The 17,099-nt window shown below is 41.5% G+C and overlaps 1 protein-coding gene across 5 annotated transcripts in view; it reads right to left on the reverse strand.

Moving 5' to 3' along the window:
• The window catches only part of CNKSR2 (connector enhancer of kinase suppressor of Ras 2), a 361,047-nt gene that overhangs the window by 282,140 nt on the left and 61,808 nt on the right, over window positions 1-17,099 (reverse strand). For all 5 annotated transcript variants that reach the window (XM_065413945.1, XM_065413940.1, XM_065413934.1 and 2 more), the window contains exon 3: window positions 1,105-1,307. In XM_065413945.1, the coding sequence (XP_065270017.1) occupies window positions 1,105-1,307 (203 nt within the window). The remainder of the gene's footprint in view (window positions 1-1,104; window positions 1,308-17,099) is intronic.

Consider the following 17,099-nt stretch of genomic DNA (forward strand, 5'->3'; position numbering starts at 1 on the left):
ACAGTTCCTAAAGCAAAAGCAGGACTTTGAAGAATACATTCTTAAAAGCTGGACAGGTACATACCTCACTTAAAACAAACCACTTCTGTCCAGAGAGTTTCTTTTAGGGGACAAAGGTAATTTTCCTGACAAAAAGAAAAAAAAGTATCTGTCTGGATTTTCAGAATCTCCCCCTCCCACACACACACACACACTTTTTTTTATTTTTTATTTTTGCTTAATCTACAGTGCATCACAGCTTCAGTTGGCGATACACGAATATGAATTGCCCTTTACCAACTGCATATTCAAATCAAGACAAGACAAGCAGCCTATTTATGGTTGACTATAAAATGACTTGTGAGGTGTTTTTATAAAGGCATACGCTTAAAAGCAGAATAATTTTAACCACCTGAGAAATTGCAATAATCATCTTTACTACCTGGAGAGTCTCAGTGCCATGATAAATAAAATTGGAACAAAGAAATGTAGTAAGAAGGTCAGTCCTGGTCCTGAATATTTGCAAGGTATTGTAAAGTAAGGGCATGATCCAGCTCCCATTGATTTCAATGGGAGTCTTTCCATCGAGTAATCTGAGTTTGATCAGATCCTATAAGCGGAACATCAAAGGCAGCTGATCAGAAAAGTTCTATTTGTGTCTAGAGCTTCAAAGACATTCCATAACTGCATGTAAATAATTCCATAACTGCATGTAAAGACATTCCATAACTGCAACACAGATACTGTGGAACTAGGTATTAACATTGGTACAAAAATTTTACCAGCGCAATAAACATCAAAAGAACTTGTTTGAATTAAACAGTTCATTTAAAAGTTTGTCCCTGCACCAATACAAAAATTCATCAATTTGCCTTATCCATTTTAGCCGTAATATTCAATTGCAAATAAGCCCATTGTTACAGTATTTTTAAAAATATGATCCCGAGTGCAGTCCAAACTGCATGCTAAAGCTTCATCTTTTTAAAGATCAATTTAAATTTCTATTCTTTAAAGTCAACTGGTGGTTTTAACTTACACTTAAAAATCAGTATAAAATTATTTTAAAAGGGTTGTTTTGGGTGTGTCCATGAACTGGTTACCTGTGAAACATTTGGGAGATTTTACCTGTCCAACCAAGCCAGCAGACTTTTAGCTGCTCCAATCAGATCCACCACAGAGGTCAGGAAGTCATTTGGTAATTTTCGGCTGGTCCTGCCATCATAGTGACCACTCCTCCTCCTCCCAGTTATAAAGTTCTGCAGATTTTTGGCAGATGCATTTAGCTTGTGAGAAAGTGTTTTTAGATTTTCTGTTTCCAAACCATAGTTCTGCATTTAAAAGAAATAAAATTAAAAGAAAGTTAGTACTTTTTGCCATAATGTAGAACTGAGAAACAGTAATAATGCTCTTATGCTTCGAAACTTAGCCATTCCTGATAATTAAGGTAGGAACATGCCTACTCATGAATGTATTTTTGTTGTTGTTGTTCCTGGCATGTTCTGTTTCTACAGGATACAGAATAGAAATGGAAAAAAAGCAAAATTGTAATTAATCTTTTAACTGTTTTAAAGTATAAAATGTGTGTGCTTAAAAACCAACCAGAGCTACCATTGGACTTTTTTTTTTTTTTTAATGTGCTTCTGCTCAGAAAAGTGGCTATATAAAAGCAGTGCATTACTACTCAAGAGATCTGATGCCTATGGGACAGATTCCAATACCCTGACTCACCCTGAACAATACCTTACTTTACGATTAGTCCCGTTAGTTTTCAGTGGGACCACTTCTGTAGCAAGATACTACTCAATATCCAAATCCGACCTGGCGCATTCCAAATCACATTTGCTGACTTTAGTGAAAAGAATGACTTTTTACTCCTTTTTACTCTCATTAGCAATACAGCAGAACTATGGAACACTGAGCACAAGACTGTACAATTCTGGCTCATCTCTCAACCGAATTGTTAACTACATTCCAATTTTGAAGCCAAATTCTGTACTGTAGTCCCTTGTATTGTGCAATCTCTTAGACTGAAATTATGGACTCCTCCAATATGCAGCAGATATGCACTGAATTATACAGCAATATTAATTGATTACAAAAATTTGGTAATCGTTCCATTTTATGGAAATATTTCTGAAAAATGCATCATAAAATGAAATAATTCTCATATATAATTCATATTATTAACTGTACCTATTACAACCAAATCCAGGAATGTCACTCTGAAGCCAAAAATGCCTGTTGACTCAATGTGAAGCATTGGAAGCAGCTACAACATGGTCAAGAGCTCTTTTTGTTCAGAATATCACCAGGCTAGATCATCACTGGCTTTTCAAAGTCTCTTACCAATCAATTTTTCAGTTCTCAGCTATTTTGACTTCACAAATTTCACCCCTGTGGTATACAGCTATATTAAGGAATGTACCCATGCCTTGCCAAGAGTCCTAGACTATTGAGATATCAGAGGTAACTCAACCAATCACCACCCTTACTCTACAGCTAATTTGCATACAACAGTTCAATAGCTGCATGACAGAGACTGCACTGATGGTGCATTACTTGGCCCAGCTACCACACCTGTGTGCCCAACTGCCACAGTCATGCAGCACACACAAAATCCCCCAGCACAACACAACCACCTACACAACAAAACCAGTATACACAATAACCTCAAACACACACAGTCCCTCACTTCAGCATATACCCATCATTCCCCACAACTCTCCCTGCACAAAACAACCCACGTGCAAATCAACACAACCACTCACACAACACCACAAGTAGCACCATAATAACCTCAAAACTCACACCGAAGCCTATAATGTCTGTAGAGTCATTGTAAAGCAATGGAAATAGCTACAAGTATGTTTGAGAGCTCCTATTCTTTAGAATGTCACCAGAGTCAATCACTGGGATTTGTGGCCTCTTACCATCCAATTTTTAAACTCTCACCCATTTTTGACTTTTTTACCCACATTACACCCATGCGACCGCACAGGCTTTCAACATTTTCTGCTACTTCCTCAAAAACCCAACTTTTGACAAAAATAATGATGAAGAACCAGTTACCAAACACCTTCATCCCCTCCCCTTGTATCTGAAGTATATTACAAATTATATTACTCCTGGGGGAATTCTGCACCACTGCGCAGAATTTCCTTCCCCTCCACAGAAATGGGCTGCATAGCTGCTGGCTACCACTAGTGGAGTGCTGGACCCAGCAGATCCCAGCTCACAAACAGAAGACACTGCTGGGGGGTAATAGGGAGTGGAAGCTGGAGGGTTCCCAGCAGCCGCAGTTCCTGGCAAGCCCTGGAGGAAGGAGGCAGCATGCCGGAAACTTCATACAAGCCCAGGACCCAGCATCAGGCTGTTTCTCCCTCTGGATCCCTGGGCTCTGGGAGGGTAGGGGGTGCAAATGTCTGGCCTGGGGGGCGCCCCGTGGCTCGGCTCTGGGAGTAGGTGGGGTAGGCGTCTGCATTGTGGGGGCACAGCTGGGTTCTGAGGGAACAGGGGTGCATGTGAGTGTCAGGGCTGTGGCTGGGCTCTGAGGGGTAGAGAGTGAGTGTCTGGTCTGGGGATGGCCCACAGCTGGGTTCTGGGGGGAAGGGATGCAAGTTTCTGGGCTGGGGAAGGCATGGATGGGCTCTGGGGGAGGAGGTGCTGTGAGTATCTCGGCTGGGGGGATGCAGCGGGGCTCTGGGGGGAGGGAGTGCAAGTGTCTGGACTGAGGGGTGCCCCACAGCTGGACTCAGGGGGAGGGGCCGTGGGGGTCTGGCCCCTTGGCTGGGAGGAGACAGAGAAACAGAAACTGGGTTATCGTAAGGGTTTCTTTAATTCTCTACCCCTGGGAGAATTTTTGTGTGTCTGTATTGTTACAGACATATTTGCTGACAGGTATTTTGAAACAAATTACCAAAATAACTGAAACTGGTGTGATTATATAGTGTTAGTTTAACAAATAAAATAGGCAGAATTTTAAAATATTGTGTGTAGAATTTTTAATTTTTGGCACAGAATTCCTCCAGGAGTATTTTTAGCCATCCTGTGAATAAGAGAGGAGATAGTTAGGATGTATATAATTTGCTCCTAGGGATCACTTCAGAGCATAACTTCAGTAAAATGAATGGGTCTTAACAAGTCATTCAGGTGATAATAGAAAGGGGAGTTCACACTTGCTGCTGCTTATTAGCAGGACAGTTTTCTATTAGGTACTGTTGATGGAGTGGTAGAATAGAAAGCAAACAACTCCACTGGGGCTGAGATCCACATGGAAGAATCTGCCTCCTGCAAGAATTCCCCATAGAAATACCATGGGCCCTTTCACCACTGGCTGCCCCCTCTATCCCACATATTTGGGTGGTCACACAGTCTCTACTCCTGGAGAGGTGTTACAATGCGCCAGAGGGGAGCAACCTAAGAGCTTGTGCGTGTCTCCCATCATCCTGGCCAGAGTCTCTTTTTACTTGCAGTCATTCAGCAACTAAACATTTACTTTTCACAGCAGAGCTACACTTTAAGACTATTTGAATAATGTAGGGGGATTTAAGGTAAATAAAGGTTTATTTAAGGTAAATAAAAATAAACCACAGACACACATTAAAACCCTGAGAACCAGAGGCTTCAAGACAAGCTTATCTATTGACCTACCACATATTTTCTGACCACAGAAGCTTTAATACTTAATTGTACAGTTGCTGACTTTTCTTCCTAGTCATACACAAGCCCTTCGAAAGAGACTTAATTATTGATTAAATACACAGTATACTGAAGGCAATCATTTTTCTCCACTATTTAAAGATTCTATACCAATTATACGATAGACAGATTTAGAGTATAAGTAGAAAAACTTTCTAAGCCGACATTAAAATTAACATGGAAAAAGCAATGCATGCTTTATAATGCAGTGAAAGAACTGACAGTAATTAATCACCTCAGCAAAACCACTAAATTAATTAAAGACACAAGTTATCACCATGAACAACAGATACAATAAAAATGGATTTGCTCTGCCCAGTAGTTGGAGGGATACGATGAGCATAATAGTAGAACTAGGACTATTATTTTTCGGTAAATATAAGTTTGCTGATGAATGCATCAAAATTATTCACAAATTCAGGTCCAATTCAGCAAATAGATTTGGCCAGGAAATTTATTTTAAAAAGTCAAAACTGTCTGTTTTGACTATTTTGAACTGAAATATTTCATATCAAAATGCCATTTTGTTTCAAATTTAATTGAATTTTAATAAAATGGTGAAACGCCTGAAAATGCCCAAAAGGAAAAAAAAAATACACTGAAAAGGTTTAATTTCTGCTCAAATTGTTTTGTTTGACCTGAGACAAAAGTGTTTTGGTTATTTAGTTTCAGCTAGAAAAACTGAAAAAAATTCAGTTTCAGTTCAAACCAAACCATTTTTTTTTCCTGAATGTTTTGGTTCAGCCCCACAAACCAAAATCTCACTCAGCTCTAGCTAAGACACATAAGGAAAAGGTTGAAGAACCAAACACCATCTTTCTTGTCTGGTCATCTCTCCCAAATGTCTGGTTCAATTCACCACAAACAATGCAGGAAACAAATGAACAAATCTAAGAGTAACAACAACAAAAAGATGAGGATGCAACCGTAAACAAAAGTATCTTTGCTCTTGAGATTTTTGTTTAAACTAGCTACCAGATCTTTATAGCTAAACTTAAAAAATGCAAATTACTTGTATGTTGTTGTGGGGGGAGGGAGGTGAGCAATTATGTGATTTCAGCAGTGTGGTCTAGTTGATAGGGCACTAGACTGAGAGTCTGTATACTTTAGTTCTGGCTCTGCCACTGACCTGCTGAGACGATCTGGACAAGTCACTTCATCTCTCTTCCCCCCCAACCCTCTCTGCCTGTCTTGTCTATTTAGGCTGTAAGCTCTTTAAGGCAGTTATGTACTTGTACATTGCCTAGCACAATGGCACGCCAACCAAGGTTTAGGCCTTGAATTCTACTATAATGCAAATAATTAAACTAATAATAATAATATGCAATTTTGCTCAATTCTTCACTTTTACATCAAGGCATACAGGCTTAGAATACTATTCTTAATACACTCTTGCTACATGTGAATGATAAAGTAAATTGCCATACAGATTTATATGAAAAAATATACTTAGAAAAGTAATTACTATGAAAGCTTAGGGCCATAAGTTAAAGTTGCACATTATGACTATTTAAAGATTGTCTGTCTCTCTTTTGGATGTCTTCTCTCATTGGCACTAGTGGGGGAGGGGAAATAAGGATGTAAAAACAACAAAACCTGTTGCTCTTGTAGAGCCATCACCTGCTCTCATTTAAAAATAATAATAATAATAATCAGGAGCACAAGCTAGTGCCTGAAATCAATAAATTTTAGAACTATTTTATATTAGTAGTGAGTCTATTTCAATGAAGTCTCTATGCAAAATAGAATACAGTTATAGCAAGGAATGTGAATATAGATATACCAAATTTCTGCCAGAATATCATTTTGCACAGCTGTGTTTATTAAAACCCCCTTAAGTAAAAAATACCTTTAAAACAGTTGCCAAACTAACAACCCTCTTTCCCCCATCACTGGGCTATATTAAAAAGAAAAGCTGTACATGTTAAGCTTGGAAAAACTTGCCCAAGTAATAATTCCCAAGTCTGATCATAATTTAAATTTGGAAATGCATCACCATCAATGTGGTTTTTTAAGCAAAACGATGCATTCATTTTCAAGCAATCTAAAAAGACATAATTGCATGCTATGGAAAATATTATGGTTCCACAATCCAAAATAAAAACCAACCACTGAAGAATTACCAGAGATTAAACGAGTTCAGAAATCTCTTTTTTGAAAGAGATGAATGACTGAACTCCATTGCAACAGGAGTTACCCTAATCATACCACAACACTACAGTAATGGCTCTAAAGGAGTCTTTAGTCAGAGAACAAAAACCTGAGGAAACTAAACTATAACAGAAAGCTGTGAAGCTTAGCAGCAGGTGTTTGAGCTAAAACTTGTGGGGTCCATTAATAGAAATTTTACCTGCTAATCTTCATATGACAGTTTGTGAGTGATGAATTGCAGCTCCTTCGCAAATTGACAAGCAGCACCACCAATCACCATCAATCAGTTCTATATTTTGTGGGGGGGGGGGGGCAGCCTACTCATTCTGCCTGCAAATGCTCTGTGCCATTTGTAGGGCCCTACCAAATTCATAACCATGAAAAATGTGTCACAAACTATGAAATCTGGTCTCCCACTGTGAAATCTGGTCTTTTGTATGCTTTAACCACATACTATACAGATTTCATGGGGGAGACTAGCATTTCTCAAATTGGGGGTGGAGCGGGGTGGACACCCCCTCCTGCTCTGAAGGGCTTAAAACAGCCCTGGGAGAAGGCTGTTGCAGGGGGAAGCAGCTACTAGGCTGATTGGCAAAGTAGCTGCAGCTGGGCCACGCCCCAATCAGGCCCAGCTGGCCTGTATAAAAAGGCTGGGAGCCAGGAGTCAGAAGTTCAGCAGTCTTTCTCTGCCTTCAGAGAGAGAAGGGCCTGGCTGCAGGAAGCTAAAGACAGGGTACCTGAGTGGAGCAGGGAAAGGTTGGGGAGCTCCAGCCTGGAAAGCCCCAGGCTGTGGCCTAGTATTGGGCTAAAAGGTACTGGGGGTTGCAGAGGGCAGCCCAGGGGTAGGCCAAGGCAGCAGGTCCAAACCCAACCTTGCCAGTGATGTAGTAGGCTGATACTGCAGTCTGCCCCAGGGCGTGGGGCTAGACAATGACTGGCAGTAGCCTTATACTGAGGTGAGGTAGGGATAGTGGGTGGGGGTTCTGTGGGGAGGGGAGACCCTAATACTGAGGGATGTACTGCCAGGGGGCAGCACCTCCAGATAAAAGGGCAGTGGGACATGGGGGCTGGAGGACAGGTGGACCACTGGCCTGCAGGGGGCGCTCTGGGCTGGATTGAGCTAATTCCCAGGATAACCAGCAGGAGGTGCTGCTGGGTGAGTCCGCTCCTCTACAGAGGGTCCTTACCCAAAAGGGAGTTCTAGGGAGGTCGCAAGGTTATTTTAGGGGAGCTGTGGTTTTGCCACCCTTACTTCTGTGCTGCCTTCAGAGCTGGGTGACTGAAGAGCAGCGGCTGGTGGCTGGAGAGCGGCAGCTGTTGGCTAGGCACCCAGCTCTGAAAACGGCATTCCGCCAGCAGCAGCACAGAAGTAAGGGTTACCATACCATGCCACCCTTACTTCTGCGCTGTTGCCTTCAGAGCTGGGCGACCAGAGAGTGGTGACTGACTGAAGGTATGGTATCGTCACCCTTACTTCTGCACTTACTTCAGAGCTGGGCTCCTAGCAAGCAGTCGCACAGCTGCTCGGCTCTGAAAGCAGCAGCGGAGAAGTAAGGGTAGCAATACCGCAACCCCCCTTACAATAACCTTATGACAACTCCTTTTTAGGTCAGAAGCCCTACAATTACAACACTGAAATTTCATATTTAAATAGCTGAAATCATGAAATTAATGATTGATTTTTAAAATCCTATGACCACAAAACTGATGAAAATGGACCTTGAATTTGGTAGGGCCCTAGCCATTTGATGCCATGAGGGGGGAAAAGCTGAATGAAAACACTTTGGATTAGCTTGAACAAAGTTGCTTAACTATTAAAACAAAAGCCCACTTCAAAAAAACAAACCTAAGAAAAACTAGTTGAACATTTGCTAATAGGCTAAAGCACTTCACACCGCAGCATAGATAAGAAGAAAGGCTGGATGTTCCAAACTGGTGCACAGATATAGTGTTAACCCTACCATAGCTGCTCTGTCAGCGCACAGTTTAAAGCTGCTGGGATTCAAGCCTCAGTTCCCATAGCCGTTTCACAGACCTTTAAAATAGACAGGTGGATCATAGTTTCTTACACTGGCACTACTGCGCTGATGTCTTTGCGCACATCTGAGATCAAGGTCACTGCATGTTTTTTAAAAACATACATGGTAGAGGAAGGACCATATGGCCACCTTACATCTCTCCCTCAACCATTATTTCTCCCTTTTCACCACAGAAAGCTGCTGCAATCCATGTGGAGGAAGTATACATTTTCATTGACCAGAATGGCTTTGCTGCTATGTAGATTCACTTGAACTCTCTAGTATAGACAACTGACAGACAGTCCCATTGTGTGTTCCACCCACTAAGCGATACAAGTGATTCTGTCCTGTAGAAATTTTTATCCCTTATAGAAGATGTTAAAAAAGGGATACCATTTCCCCTAGAGGACAAAAAACAAGAAATGCCTGAGAAATTATTTGGTTTAGGTGAAAAATAAGCATTACCCAAACCACAAAGAATAGGACTACTCTACAGAACACAGGAGTAGATATTACTGCAAATATTTCTGCTTGAGGCAAAGGAAAAAATAGGAACAGAACTAAGACAGGAATATATAGAACCCTAATGATGGTGATTTATTGAGCTGCTGCCTCCCACCTGGAGGAGGCAGCAGGAGCAGTAGGGGTGCCGGGCATCCAGTTTTCAACTGGAACACCTGCTCAAAAAGGCACCCTGGCAGCTCCGGTGAGCACTGTTGACTGGGCCGCTAAAAGTTCAGTCAGTGGTGTAGTGTGGCTAAGGCAGGCTCCCTGCCTGCCTTGGCTCCCTGCAACCCCTGGAAGCGGCTGGCATGTCCAGCTCCTAGGCGCAGGGGCAGCCATGGGGGCTCCCCGCGCTGCCCCTGCCCCAAGCACCAGCTCCACAGCTCCCATTGGCCAGGAACCACGGCCCCTCCACCTAGGAGGTAAGCGCCGCCCAGGCAAAGCCCACATCCCAAACCCCCGCCCAACCCTGAACTCCCTCCCGCAGGTCAGAACCTCCTTCCACACCTTGCTGATGTACCATGTGCAGAGCCCACACCCCATATTTCCTCCCATACCCCAACTCCCTGCCCCTGCCCTGAGCCCCCCTCCCACACCATAAACCCCTCATTTCTGGCCCCACTCCAGTGCCCACACCCCCTGCCAGAGCCCTCACCCCCTTCCTGCACCCCATCCCCTGCCGCAGCCTGGTGAAAGTGAGTGAGGGTGGGGGAGAGCAAGCAACGAAGGGAGGGAGAATGGAGCAAGCAGGGAGTGGGGTCTCAGGGAAGGGGCGGGGCCTCATGGCAGGTAGCAGGGCAGGGGTGTTTGGTTTTGTGTGATTAGAAAGTTGACAACCCTAAGCAGCAGCAGCTGAGTGAATAACAGAAGTAGAAGATTTTTTTTTTCCTCTGGAAAATATTTGTCATTACACTTAAAATATTTTTAAAGACAAGGATAATTATGGATCTTTTAAAAATGCTTTTAGTTTAAATCATCAAGACAGCCTTTTGAAAATATAAATGCTAAACTCTACAAGATAACTGCACTACATCTTTAATAAATTACATATTTAGGAATGTAACTTCTTGATTATGCCTGACATTTCTCGATGATATGAATAAAATTTACAAGGATGAAGTTATACATTTTCTTTCCTCTGAATTATTATTTTACCCATTCTCTGAATGAGGCAATGTCTTGTAAAAAAAACATTCTGTGTGATTGTATAATTAAAGACTGTATAATGATGCAAATGCACGGGGGGGGGGTAAATTAAGGTTTCATGAAACCTTAATTCTGGCATTTTCCAACTTCAAAGTGCTTGACTTTGCAGCCCTAATAATGTTCTTTAAAAAATTATGTCAAAAGAAGACAAATAAAAACATTCCATCATGTGGAATATTGACACCACATGGCACATCAGCAAGGTTTGAATATTTCGATGCACAAACCTCTACCATTTGAAGTAACAGAGTAAATGGTAGCTGTAGCAGGCTGTTATCCTCTACGTGGAGCAGACAACAGAGGAGAGATGAGATACATACTTTGCTACTGGGATTCAGTTATTTGCTGACAGCAGAAGATTGTGAAGACTCAGGATTTCTGAGTTCATTTCCAGGTTCTGGAGAAGAGTATGTGCTCTAGTGATTCTAGACCCTTCTGCCCCTGTGCCCCTAGCCTCACTCCCCCTCTACCCCTCACCACCAGCTCCTGCCCACTCTGCTCCGATTCACTCCCCAGCGCCTGTCCCCCACCTGTTCTAGCTTATGGAACCCTCTCTTCCCTTGTCCCCCACATCACATTTCTCACCTTTCTGCATTCCAGTGTAGCTGCCTCCTCCTTTTCGACCTCACTGAATGGGTGACAGACAGGGATAATTGAGAGCACAGAAAAGACAGTCTGCCTGCTCTCAGTTCCTGTGCCCTGAGCACCCAATCAGCCAGGAGAAGCAATTGCAGAAAAGTCCTGGTCAGGCCCTGCAACACTAGGCTGGAGAATGTTGCTTGCTGGAGATGGAGCATGCTCAATACAAACAGATTCTCTGGTGGAGAATTTAGCCGCCAAACTGAACAAGTCTCTACTGAGCTTGTGCAAACTGAGATTTTCAGAGATTTAAAACTTGGCCAGGCACCAGGGCAACCACCTTGCCAAATTTCAAGTCTGCTGCAAAGCAAGGAGGTGTTTGATGAAACGGTTGCAAAATTTGTGTGCGTGTGTTTTAACGTAGGCAAACAATATTTTTCCCAAGCTTCATTCTCAGAAATGGCTGAACCATTTTAGCTGAAGCAAAAAGCAAAAACAAAAAAAGCCTGAGGCAAACAGCCGGCATTGAAAATTTCAGCGCAAACGATTAGATATTAGCAAAGTTATAAACATATAAACAACTGAAAACAGGCTTTTATAATGGGAAGTGTTGGGCATCCTTAACCACAGGCATTGCTACTAGCTCCATTGACAATATTCCAGGTTTCAGAGTAGCAGCCGTGTTAGTCTGTATCCGCAAAAATAACAGGAGTACTTGTGGCACCTTAGAGACTAACAAATTTACAATATATATTTTTCAGACCCTGCCACCTCTCCCAGGGTCTTTAAATGCCAAAACAAAGTTTAAGAAGTGTATCATCCTTCCTTCGCATTGAAGCAGCATTGCCAAGCAGGTTAATCTACAGTGTTTAAATTATGCTGTTTTATAAGTGTACAGTGTGTGCTCCTCACACTTCATCTTCATAAATACAAAACAAAAAGATGACTAGCTTTGTTTCAGTAATTATTTATTCCAAATGACTTATGTAATTACTGAGAGATACAAGACGGTCATATCTTTTATTGGACCAACTTCTGTTGATGGAAGAGACAAACTTTGGAGCTTTACAGAGCTCTTCTGCAGGTAACCAGAGTGCCACAGAATGACACAGCTAAATACAAGGTGGAACAGATTGTTAAGCATAAGGGGTAAACACATGTTGCAAGAAACCACTTAAAATGAAGTGGGCAATTAACACCTCTGCAGTCTCAAGACAAAAAGGGGTAAGTAGGTTACAAATTGTTGGAATGAACCATAAAACCAGTCTCTGTTGAGACCATGATTTTTAGTGTCTAGCAGGAGTTATGAATTTAAGTTTCCAGGCTCGTCTTTTGAAAGTGATGTACAGGTTTCCTCTGAGGACAAGGACTAAGAGGTCAGATATGAAGCTATCACATTTTGAAAAGTATCTGCCCATAGGGCTAGATAATAAGACAGAAAATATCATATTGCCTCCATATAAATCCATGGTACACCCACATCTTGAATACTGCGTGCAGATGTGGTCACCCCATCTAAAAAAAAAATAGATATACTGAAATTGGAAAAGGTTCAGAAAAGGGCAACAAAAATTATTAAGGGTATGGAACGGCTTCCGTATGAGGACAGATTAATAATACTGGGACTTTTCAGCTTGGAAAAGAGATGACTAAGGGGGGATATGACTGAGGTCCATAAAATCATGACTGGTGTGAAGAAAGTAAATAAGGAAGTGTTATTTACTCCTCACAACACAAGAACTAGGGGTCACCAAATGAAATTAATAGACAGCAGGTTTAAAACAAACAAAAGGAAGTATTTCTTCACAGTCAACCTATGGAACTCTTTGCCAGAGGATGTTGTGAAGGCCAAGACTATAACAGGGTTAAAAAAAGAACGAAATAAGTTCATGGCTATTTGCCATGATGGGCAGGGATGGTGTCCCTAGCCTCTGTTTGCCAAAAGCTGGGAATGAGAGACAGGGAATGGATCACTTGATGATTACCTGTTCTGTTCATTCCCTCTGGGGCACCTGGCATTGGTATTGGAAGACAGGAAACTGGGCTAAATGGCCCTTTGGTTTGACCCAGTATGTCCGTTCTTATGACTGATAGGATATTTTTGTCTTTCATCATTTTTTTTGTTTCAGTTCATTTGAGAGCATGATTGCTTGGTTCCACCCACATAGCTGTAGTTGGACCATTTGATGCACTGCTTGAGGTACACCACATGTTGTGATAGGCACATGCAGGACACCTGGATCTTGAAAGGTATGTTGTAGAGGGTATTGATTATTGTAACAGTGGAGATGCATCTGCAGGTTTTGCATCTCTTGTTTTGATAGGGTCTGGTGCTGCTTTGAATTGGTGTATCCTGGTGTGTGTGGAGCTTGCTTCTGATGATAAGCTTGGTGAGTTGGGGGGAGGGAGGGTAGTTTGAAGGCCAGAAGAGGGGGTTTGGGAAAGATTTCTTTCAGAATGTGGTCCCCATCAAGCATGGGTTATAATTGTTTGATGATACTCCGTATGATACTCCTTATGCTTAGCAGTCTGTCCCAACTTGTAATTTAGCTGTGACACTCTGGATACCTTTTCCAGACTTGAAGAAGAGCACTGTGAAGCTCCAAAGCTTGTCTCTTCCACCAACAGAAGTTGGTCCAATAAATGATATTACTTTGCCCATCTTTTGTCTCTCCTCTCCTCAGACCAACACAGCTACAACAACACTTCTCTTGTTACTAACATTTGCTATGAGATTTTGCTGACTGAAAAACAAACTATGCCCAAGTGATTGCAATGTTTATCAATACTATACTGCTAAAGTGAGGGAAAGCAATTCTGCAGAACTCCTTGGAGTTTGAGAGTCTCACATAAATGACGATATTGGTCCCAGCAATCCCATCTGTGCTTTTCAGAGAGCGATTTCTGTATCGCTGCACTATCTACTGGGGCATCAGAAAGGCAAATTCTAGTTATGACACTGAAGATTATCACTAATAAAGCATGTATACAATTATTTTGTTAATCCAATTTAATCAGAGTCCATAAAACAAAGCAGTAATTACCCTTATTTTTCTCTATGTTCTCTCAAATAGATCATTGTGGTCCTAGTTAGCCAATTGCTCTCATTCCTCTATAATTTAGGATGTCAGAATATTATTGTACGGTAGTAAACATCACACCCAGATCTCAGACTGATATCTTAAAGGAAGCAGTAAAACCACTGGCATTGTCATGAATGTAACACCAGTTTAAAACTTGTTATTCCATAATGGACATCTTTAAACACCAATTCCTTTGAAGGGGTGTGCACCTTTTTAAACTCTTATAAGCAGCCACTAAAATTAATTAATTAAATAAATAAGTAAAAATTCAGATCCACAACACAGACTGTAAACCCCTTAATTTCACATGGAGGGGGAGGCTGAGGCAGTTTTGTGCACAGGCCTACTTCTCCACAGAAAGGGAAATCAGGTAACATCACAGTGTCATCCTCCTCCCTCCTACATGGGTTTGAGGTACATGTGTGAGGAAGGGATGGAGGCTGGATGGACCAGGAGAAAACTGAATAAGCAAAGGCAAAAGGGAATCATCATCCCCATCAGGTCCCTTCAAAGACTCCCCATAAAAGGTAACACAGCTTTGAGGTGTGTTATGTTTTCCCCAGAACCTCCTCTCAGGAGTCCTTGTGCCAGATGCGGCCATAAGGAGTTCCTAGTGACTGACATAGCTCCAATGGCAGCACCAGACAAAAAGCCCATGCATGAACACAGCCCCTCCAACCAGATGCCTGGCCTCCCACAGCGCCCTGGGAATCCATCAAGTTTGGTTACAGTTTCCATGGCCTTGTTCCCAGGGGAAGGAAGTCCAGAGAGAAATGTGTGCATGGGATATCTCTGCAAATGGATCCTCTCCTCACTGAGGTGTTCATCTCTTGAGGCCCCTACCCATGGTTTCTCTGTTTTTGTCATTTTGTGGGAGGCGGATCATTTAGCATTAACATAGTTTTCCCACAAGGTTCTAAGTGAACTGTTCAACTACACCTTAAAAAAGCAATAAGAACCTTCAAAGTGACCTGTGTGGGCTATTGGAGACATCCTTTTACGTCCTCATTTTATTGACCAGTTATGGACTTTTGATTCTGTCGTTTAGTTCAGGCCAAAGATGGGAAAGAAACAGCTATATATATATGAATGCAACTGTAGCTTATAAAGGCCAATGATAAAAAGGATAAGTAATTTTACTCCTATGAACAAGAAGATATTGCCAATAAATCTTAACTTTAGTACATATGATCTTCCATTCCTAAATGGAATCTTCTCTCAGTATCACAGGGCTGATTAAGTTTAATGTTCACCATTATTGACAAATGTAATTTTGAGATCTAACTAGTGATAAAGGCAGGGGAAAGGATTTCTGTCTAGGAAATGGTTTCAGAAGATGAGATTAAGACAAAAAGTATATTCTTAAGAGGACTCATTCGTGGATAAAGTAGTTCTATTCTTCCATTCATTTGCACAGAAATGTTTCATGTTAATGATAACTAATTTCATAATGGATGCACATCAATAATTTCTCTGGCAAATCACACTGCTGCCCTGTCTGCAGTAATCCTCAATATTCACAATTTTGAATGCACCGAATATAACCAAGTTCTAGTACCAGCCATAGCAATTTAGGCAACTGACATTAAGTAAGTTTCTAAGCACACCGTATCTGCTACTTTCCCCGTGACCTACGCAAGACTCAAAGTAAAAAATATGTATTATTTCCTTCTTTTAGAGGGGGTTTCCTTTCCCCACCACCACATTCTCCATCAATATATTGCACTTCAAGGATGGTTTCATTAGGTGACCGATCTTCAGCTGGTGTAAATCAGTGAAGCTACGCCAAATTATACCATCCAAAGGTCTGACCCATAGTTTTTAAAATGCTGTCAAGAAACAGCCTCCTAAATCCCAATCCACAGAACTCAAACATAAAAACATAAGAATGGCTATACCAGGTCAGACCAATGGTCCAGTGGCCAGTACCAGATGCTTCAGAGGAATGACCAGAATAGGGCAATTATCAAGTGATCCATCCCCTGTCGTCCACTCCCAGCTTCTGGCAGTCAGAGGTTTAGGGACATTCCGAGCATAGGGTTGCATCCCTGATCATTTGGGCTAATAGCCATTGAGGAACCCATCTGCCATGAATGTATCTAATTCTTTTTTTATTCCAGTTATACTTTTGGCCTTTAAACCTGGTGTCTAATCATTTCTTGAGTGACCCCTAATTCTTGTGTTATGTGAAGATGCAAATAACCCTTCCTTATTCACTTTCTCCACACCATTCATGATTTTATAGAATTCTATCATATCCCCCTCCCCCACCATTTTTTTTGTAAGATGAACAGTCCTAGTCTTTTTAATCTCTCCTTATATGGAAGTTGTTCCATACCCCTAATTATTTTTATTGTCCTTCTCTTTTCCTTTTTCCAATTCCTTTTTTTTTTTTTAAGATGAGATGACTAGAATTGCATGCAGTATTCAAGGTGTGGGCGTACCATGGATTTATATAGCAGCATTGTGATGTTTTCTGTCTTATATTCTATCCCTTTCTACATGGCTCCTAAGATTGTTACCTTTTTTGACTGCTGATGCCTATTCAATATATGTTTTCAGAGAACTATCCATGATGACACCAAGATTTCTTCCTTGAGTGGTAACAGCTCATTTAGACCCCATCATTTTTTTATGTGTAGTTGCAATTATGTTTTCCAATGTACATTACTTTGCATTTATCAACACTAAATTTCATCTGCCATTTTATTGCCCAGTCACCCAAATTTTGAGAGACCTCTTTGTAATGCTTCACAGTCTGAGTAATTTTGTATCATCTGCAAATTTAGTCACCTCACTGTTTACCCCTTTTCCAGATCATTTATGAATATGTTGAACAGCACTGGTCCCAGTACAGATGCTTGGGGAATCCTGCTATTTA

The sequence above is a fragment of the Emys orbicularis genome, chromosome 1 (genome assembly GCF_028017835.1).
Source record: "Emys orbicularis isolate rEmyOrb1 chromosome 1, rEmyOrb1.hap1, whole genome shotgun sequence".
Taxonomy (NCBI): Eukaryota; Metazoa; Chordata; order Testudines; family Emydidae; genus Emys; species Emys orbicularis.